At 25.6% G+C, this 9,072-nt stretch overlaps 1 protein-coding gene across 1 annotated transcript; it reads left to right on the top strand.

Annotated features, from left to right (window-relative positions):
* Nucleotides 1–623: 623 nt before the first annotated feature.
* On the top strand, nt 624–5,389 carry LOC105850737 (protein DVR-1 homolog). Its single transcript, XM_065794763.1, has 2 exons — nt 624–1,025; nt 4,538–5,389. The coding sequence occupies exons 1-2, from the start codon at nt 674–676 to the stop codon at nt 5,347–5,349; spliced, it is 1,164 nt and encodes a 387-aa protein (XP_065650835.1). The 5' UTR covers nt 624–673; the 3' UTR covers nt 5,350–5,389.
* The last annotated feature ends 3,683 nt before the right edge of the window (nt 5,390–9,072 follow it).

Raw genomic sequence — 9,072 nt, 5'->3', positions numbered from 1 at the left:
AATGTCATTAGAAAAAAATTATTATATACGTTACGGTTTCCAATTAAAACTTCATTTAACCATCCTTTATTATTATTATTAGCACAGAGAATTATCAATACAATTCAACCTGGTGCAAAGTCCAATTGTTATTATATTTTAGCGCTTTTTGCAATTAATTCTTTTGCATATCAGACTTAGTGACGCCAGTTTCAAAATTAAAGTTTGGATGGAAGATAAAACCGTTTTTACCCCAATTAAATCTCTCACTTTTTTTTTTTTTTTAATCGAAACACGTGTTTATTTACAAACTGCTTATTTGCAATGAACGTGTTTTTTTTTACTAGTTTATAATAATAAATGCTTCCAATCGATAGTGTAAAGTTTTTCTATGCCTGCTAAAAAAATACCTAAAACAATAATTTTATACAAAAAAAAGTGGTTTTAATGTGTTTCTTTGCATAAAGTTAAAGATAAAATATATAATATACAAGATATATATACATTTGTTTTATTACTTATGCAAATTAGTATATTATGATATTGGTATGTTAAACTACTTATCATAAATCCTTAAAACCTGATCTATTGTTTTAAATGAAGCATTAACTAAGGCTTTTGTATTATATTAAAATTATCTCTAAGCTAACGGAGCACCCAAAAGCTTATTGATCTTAAATTAAAGTTTATAAATATGAATAAAAAGCCAAGAATTCTGATAGAAGTGAAATATAATATCTATTTAAAAACTTTGTACGCATCAACAAATATACTTAATAGTTTTATAAAACTTAACAATTCTAAGAAAATGGATTTCAGTAATTTTTTTTTTGTAATTATGATAATGGACTTAAATGGTTTATCTCTGGGACACCCTCTGGCTAAACCAAATTATGATGATAAATATGTCAACTTTACATGGAGGACTTTGTATGCTAAAAATGTTCCTCAGTATCTGCACGACTTATACAAAAGTTTTTCTAGTTCGAATACATCAAAAAATCTTTTGTTTAATGGAAATGTAGCAAGAAGCTATAACGATTTAAGTGAGTATAATAACGATATATATATGTGTGTGTGTCTCTCTCTCTTTCTTTCTCTCACTCACTCACTCACTCACTCACTCACTCTCTCTCTCTCTCTCTCTCTCTATATATATATATATATGTATATATATATATATATATATATATATATATATATATATATATATATATATATATATATATATATATATATGTTATATATATATATATATATATATATATATATATATATATATATATATATATATATATATATATATATATATATATATATATATATATATATGCATATATATATATATACATAGTATTGTATAAAATTGCATATAGCACCAGTTAAACTCAAGTTTGAAAAAATTGACGGTGTTGTAATAGTAGAGAAAAGTGAGGAGAACAGATTAGCAAGTGAAATCAATGTATAATAAAATGCCTGGCTTAAACTTAATGTTACAAAAAAAAAATCTTTATCAAACTATGAGAAAGCAAACTTAAATGTAAGGAACATACAAAGGAAAAAAGAATTTTAATATAAGTTTCTTGGTATATTTCATATAAGATATTTAAGTATTAAAATTACTTAAGTAGATAAAATTATAGATGTTACACTTAAATATGTCTGTATTATGAAAAACAGAAAATAAAGATGATACTATAGTTTTTTTTGTTTGTTTGTTTTCTCAATACTTACCCCAATCTCTTTTTTTAGTTAAATGATATACAACTAAAATATTTTCCGTTGTATTGGCTTGAACTTTTATTTCTTACATTAAAAATACTTTAGTGGAAATTATTACTGGTATTAAAATTATTAGTTTTTTTATTTACTTTTTATATTTAAAAGTTTAAAAATAAAGTTACAATTGTATTTAGTCAAACATATAAAAATATATTTTTGACTTTATGATGTAAAGTCAGAAATATATTTAGACCATTGCAAAACGTTTTTAAATAATCTAATTCAAAAAAAAGTTGTTAAATATAATATCTTTGTCCAATTATATACTAAAATTATATACTAAAATTGATAATTTGTACTGTGATTGAATTCCTTCTACCTGTACTACGTCTAAAATAAAATAAAAACTTCTAATAGTGCCAAATCAATTGTTTCCGACTGTTATATGTCCGAAACGGCAATAGTTATAAATGTTATTTTGTTGTATTTACAACAACCAATTAAATTTTTAGTACAGATTTCCTCTATTTTTATTTTGAAATGGCCGAAGAAAATGGTTCATTTCGTGAAGTAATAAACAAAAAAACAGGTATTTTTTATTTATTCTCTATTATTTGTATAGCTAATCGGCTTTTCTTAGTTATCAATAAACAATAAACAATTCACTAATTATTTTAGTACAACATTATCTTGTTAAAGCTTCATGGATACTGTTGTATAATGAAATGGCTAAATAGATAAAGACACATTATGTAACAGAGTTATAAACATATCATGAATTGTCTCATATATGACTTGAGTCGTCTCATATATGAAATAAATTATCTTTTTGTTGCTTATAAGTAACTAGAAGATAGTTTATGTCATATATCAGACGGTTCTTGGTACATTGATAACCTAGTTATTTATGTGTCTTTATTTGGTTAGTTATTTCATTACACTTATACAACAGTATCAATGAGGTTTTAACAAGCTTATAAGCTTATTTGGATTGCATAATTTGTTTTGTTTAATTTTTATTTTTAAATTATCAACGACAGCCTAATATCAAGGTTGCTATTAATGTTAGAACTCCTTATGTTCAATTCTTTAACTGCTGGCCAACTAAGATTATCTCCAAACAACAGAAAAACAAAAAAACGTAAAGGTAAACTATCATACCTAAAAACGGTCATAAAGAAAGCGGCTTTATATGTATCTAAATATCAGAGGCAAGGTTGTTTTACCAAAAAGTATTAAAAGTATTACATACACCAAATGATTTATTTAGAACTTGCATAGTAATCCTGCTACATCGACTGATGGTTTTGTGTTAAGACCGCGAAATGGTTTCGCCTTTTACACGCGTTTAATCTTTACAATTTTGTTGTTGATGATGTCAAGCATCGTGTATGTAAAGAGTTTTACTCGTCTACATTAGACATTAGCAGCAAATATCATACTATCGTGTGAATAAACATGAAAATTATATTCCTGCGCCAAAAAGATGGGGGAAACATTGTATAATAAATTTATTGAACAGATTAAACAAAGTATAGAAAATCATATAAACTTGTTTCCTAGTTGAGTATCTTTCAAGCAGTTTCCTTACCACTTATGTAATGACCTATAAAATTTCATAAACTTGCCAAAAAGGTGAAGGTAATGTGGGAACTTTTTTTATAAACAAAAATTCAGAATATTTAACTCTTCACTGTTTGATTTATATATTCCACAGAATAGGAACAGTCATATGCTAGCAACATTACGCGAGTTTATTTACGAACATAGAAATGTTAAATGATTGAGCAAAAGAGTTTTGAGTTATGGTATGTCTTTATTCAGGAATCTGATAATATACATAGACAGATCAAAAAAACATTATATTTAGTAGAAATATTCAGCCCTCTTGGGTTAACCATATCGTATTTAACAATGGCAAAAAAGCAACTGTAAAGAAAAGAAAGTTAATGAAAGTTTTTATGTATCCATACATGCCAGCTGTAGATGTTTGTTATTGTCAAACCTTATTTCAATAATTTTTTTTTTTCAATTTATATCCTTGAGTTATATTTTGCCCCATTCAGTTTGTTGCGTAAAGAAAGCTTTTCTTATAAGTTACCTTACCTAAAACTAGCCAGTAATACTTTCTTAAATAAAAAACGAAATTAATTTGTATGTATGGCATACACCCAGTGCCGAGGCTAAGCTCCCCCAAGCCAACCAATAAGAGAGGGGGGGGGGCAGCAAATTTAGGAGGCCCTTTTTAAAGTTTATGAAGTTCGTTTTTTTCGTATTACCCAATTGAAAAATCTTTAAAAAAAAATTGTTTTATAAGGGCCTCTGACCAATGTAATTATAACTGTTTTAATTATTGTTTTACTATTATTAATTATTGTTTTATTATTATATTAATTAGATTACTTTTGTTCCATTTTTTTTTTACTACAGATTGTAAGCGATTTTAGAGGATTTATATTGAATGTATAACATGAAAATAAAACTTTAAAATTTAAATGAAACAAAACAAGTACTTCAAAACTATTTGTTGTTTAACTGATAATTTTTCTAACTATTTATAGTGGTTTGCTCGTTTAAAACCTATACATATATATATATATATATATATATATATATATATATATATATATATATATATATATATATATATATATATATACATATATATATATATATATATATATATATATATATATATATATATATATATATATATATATATATATATATATATATTTTTTTTCATTGTTAGGGAAGACTTAAAATAAATTTTTTTCATTATTTAGGGTTAAAATAAATATGTTTCATTTCATGTTATTAAGGATTTTAATTTTAGGTGGTTTACAAAGTAGAATTCATTTTTTCGACGTATCAGGTATTGCAAACTCACAAGAAGTTCTAAAAAGAGCAGAACTGAGGTTGTTTAAAGGCCACAGCGCAAGTTATCGTTTTTTAACAACTGTTTTACAAATAGAAGTTAGAAACTCATTGAGTAACAAAACAGTGAGCTCAAAGATAATAAGTTCAGCAAGTTATGGTTGGCAAGTTTTTCCTGTCACAGAAGTTGTACAAGACTGGATTGATAATCGAGCTAAAAACAACGGTTTATATATAACAGTTAGAAAACTCTATGGAGCCAATATGTTTCTTAGTTTTAAAGCTAAATATGTTCGACATAAGCCTGTTTTAATCATATTTACAAAAGAAAATAAAGAACTATCATTAACATCTCTTTTAAAGAAAAATGAAAAGCGTTTTATACCAACCGCTGAAAATGATTTAGCAAAAAGAAAGCGCAGGGTAGTTTCTGACAATGCAAAGGTTTGTGGAGTTGAACCGTTAAATGTACCTTTAGAACTAATTGATTGGCAGAAATTGTTTATTTACCCTACTCATTTTATTATTAATCACTGCAAAGGATTTTGTTTTCATAAAAATGACAAAGATAACGATGAACAAACAAGCCATTCAATATTACAAGCTCTCTATGCAGATGTGCTTCAAAATGATATTGTCAAATATCCGTGTTGCGCTCCTACAAAGTTTTTGCCAGGAACAGCTTTAATAATAGACCGCTCATCTGTCAATGAAGTGATTAAACTTGTACAACTAGAAAATTTGACGGTAACCGAATGCAAATGTTTGTAAATAAAATTTAACCCTGATGCAAAATATTAGTATTTTTTAATTTTTTTTTAAACTTATCACGTATTACCAGTGTGAACATATAATTATGATAATAATAATTATTATTACTTTTATTATTATTACTATTATTATTATTGTTATTATTATTATTATTATTATTATTATTATTATTATTATTATTATTATTATTATTATTATTATTATTGTTGTTGTTTCTGTTTTTTTATTAATATTTTGTAAAAGGCCTTTCTTTTTATAGCATTTGTTTTAAATCTATCACATGCTAATAAAATCATATTTGCAATAAAAACTATTTTAAAGAAATATGATTTTAAAACATAAAAAATAACTTGAAGTAAATTAGCATTTTTAATGGGCACTAATCTAATGCCCAACATATTCATATGAATTTAGAAAAGGTTATTTACACTTCTGGCATTTAACAATCCATTTAGACATTTACTTATATTATAAGTAATATTAAATGATTTTATTCAAATTCCATATTGTAATAAACGTTTTGCTAATTTTTTAGACCTTTAAAACAAAATAAAAAAATAATAGAACTACTTTACCACTTAGTGAAATGAAAAATGAAAATTTGAAATATACAAAATATTGTTTAACTCAATCAAAGATCAATCCAAAAAATCTCATAAAATTTACATTTACACTATGAGATTTTTTGTGTAAATTTTACAAATTTACACAAAAAATCTCATAAAATACATGTTTGTCATAGTGATAATTCAAATATTTTCTTATTTTTGCAAGTTGAATCAGATCTTGCAGTGTTGCTGTGCTGTAGGTCCTTGAAAGAGATCATGACATCAACATCAAGATTCTTAAAATAGATCATGACATCAGCGTTCATTTTCTTTTGTTTAGAGATTGAGAAATAATAACAAGTTAAAGTCTTTAAGAGAAGAAATAATAAGTTAAAGTCTGAAAATTTTCATTACAATTGATAAATATATACAAAAAAAATTATTAGAAAATAGTTTTATTATTGTTCTCGCGAATAAAAAGTTTAATAAAATGAGTTAGTCGTTTGAAACTTTTTCCTTTAGGAAAAAATACACATGATACACAGTGTAAAAATCAAAATCAGTCTTGTCTGAACGGACCAAAATAATCTTTTTATGAAACGTTGTATAGAGTACATCTAAAAGTTTTTTAAAGTCATTTAGTTTTTTCAAAGCCGAATATTTGGGATAAAATTTAAACTTTTTACAATGACCTTTTTAAGTTTCCTCGGCAATTAAAATACAAAGTAAGAAAAGCTTACTTACTTTGTACAATTATAAATAATAACTTCAAGAAATAACTTTCGCATAAAGTTCAACTTTACGTTAGTTCTTTGTTCATTTTTGGAATTTTAGCAAATTCATTGCTTTAAAAAGCTTTGTCAAGCAGTGTTATTGCTATTTTATGTTCCTGATTCTTATTTCCTGATCCTTATTTCCTGATCCTTTATATTTTGGGTAGTTAGCAAGTTTCATTTTTTGATGAAATGTCTTTTCTATTGAATAGTTATTATTTAACGAGAGCTTTTTCTGCATTTTTCTTGCATGCCAATAATTGATTGGTATCTCGTATGAAATATCAATGAAAGACTCAAAAATATTTTTTATACATACCATGGCATTGGCTGAAACTTATTACATTTGATAAGACGGTATGGACTTTGCAATTTATTATTGTAACGTAAAAATAACATGTATGTCAACATAAATAGTCTGAATATGAAAAAAATGAAAGCTTCAATGTGTCTTTAAACTCGTCATTTGAATAGAGACAATGTTTATAGAGAGATTATTTAATTGTCATTTTCAAATTTGCCATTAAATATTTTCAATCAGTATAGATTATAGAAGATAACGACAATATTTTATCAAACTTTGAAAAAAAAAAGGTTTAAATTCACTACAGTTTACTCAACTAAAGTTATGATAAATGCTTTAAACTCAAGAAAATTGGTCGGACCAGATGGAACTCATCCTTTCGTATTAAAAGAATTTGTAAATGCTTTTTCTAATCCATTAACTTTATTATTTAACGAAGATATTTAACCAGTTTACGAAGGTGTAGTACCTATTTTAATGGAAGACAGCAAACATAACGCCGTTGTTTAAAAATGACAGAAGAAATAAAGTTTCAAATTATAGGCAAGTTTCATCAGCTAAACCAGCTCTTACATCATTTAAAGGTTAACAATTTATTATTTTCTAATCAGTATTGTTTTACAAAAGGTAAAAGTTGCATAACTAATGTCCTAGAGTACATGGATACCGTAACGACAAGTGTTGTAAACAGTAAATCTTTTGATATCCTTTATACTGATTTCAAAAAAGCTTTTGACAAAGTTTTACATAGGAAATTAGCGCTAAAGCTTGAAGCATATGCCATTACATCATTACGTCATTAAAGTGGATAAATTTTTTAAGTAATAGAAAGCAAGGAGTTGTATAGAAGATAGTGTATCATCATGGGTGGGCATAGTAAGCAGTGTACCACAAGGATCTGTGCTTGGTCCAGTTTTATTTTTAATTTACATCAATGATCTTCAAAGTCAACTTAAAAACTAATTGTTGTTGTATGCAACTGGAAAAACTGGAAAATGCATAAACTGGAAAATGTAATTCAATTTTGAAAAATGTAAAATCGTACATATTGGTAACAAAAATTATAAGTATTTCATGACTAATAATAACATAAAGCAAAAATTAATTACAACTAAATTGGAAAAAAGGATCTTGGCGTATTAATTTCAAATGACTTAAAATGGGAACCAGAAATCAAAATTGCATTATCGATTGCAAACTATAAACTTGGTATAATATGCAAATCATTTAAGTATAAAGATAGTGGACTAATAAAATTGCTGTGTTGTAGTTATATACACCCGCATTAAAAATTTGCAATACAAGTATGGAGTCCTTATCTTGAAAAAGATAAAAATATATTAAAAAACAATTAACGAAATCTGTACTTGAGCTACGCCGTCAAGCATAGAAATTACGTCATCTATCATAATAAAAGACAAGAAAAAAATGAAATTGACATCTTTAAAACAACGAAGAGTACAAGGAGATCTCAGACAATTGTAAAAATGGTATTATGATATGGAAAAAATAATTTGGAAAATACCCTCAACATTCGTGCTCTTTGAATTTTTCAGGTCTGTCTTCAAATATTCGAGGTCATCATTTATTCACCGATAAGAAATATTTAAATCGAAATCGTGAGGGTTTTTTTACAAATCACACAGTCAATTTCTGGAAAAAACTACCGATTGAAAAAGTGGAAGTTAAAAATCTCAACTTATTTAAAGCTAAACTAGACTTAATCGAGTATATTTAACTTTCTTGTTTTGTCTGTAAAAGATTTAAAATGGTGTTAAACCTCAACAGTATTGTATACTATTATATTACTAGCGGTCCGGACTTTATTACATTATATATTAAAAGAAAGAAAAGAATAAAAGTATAAGTTTATCGAGTTGCATACTTCTGGAATAAATTTTTAGTCATCTATTTAAAAACCTAAACAATATGGTTTTTCAAAAAACTTCCAAGTATGGTCCATACTTAAAAGTCTTAGTTAATACTTTATTTCTTTTCTTTCATTTAATGATAAATTTGAAAATGAAAATGAAATAATCGCTCTATAAACATCGCCTCTATTTAAATGACGAGTTTAAACTTATTTTAAAAGAAATGA

Source organism: Hydra vulgaris, chromosome 04 (assembly GCF_038396675.1).
Source record: "Hydra vulgaris chromosome 04, alternate assembly HydraT2T_AEP".
Classification (NCBI taxonomy): Eukaryota; Metazoa; Cnidaria; class Hydrozoa; order Anthoathecata; family Hydridae; genus Hydra; species Hydra vulgaris.
Note: the sequence above shows the minus strand (reverse complement) of the source record. Positions and strands in the feature narration are given on the sequence as shown.

Excerpts from the sequence above, each read along its gene's own strand:
- LOC105850737 (XM_065794763.1), top strand. The coding sequence starts at position 674 with ATGAATAAAAAGCCAAGAATTCTGATAGAAGTGAAATATAATATCTAT. Across the intron at positions 1,026-4,537 it reads AAGAAGCTATAACGATTTAA|GTGGTTTACAAAGTAGAATT; the intron begins GTGAGTATAATA and ends TTTTAATTTTAG.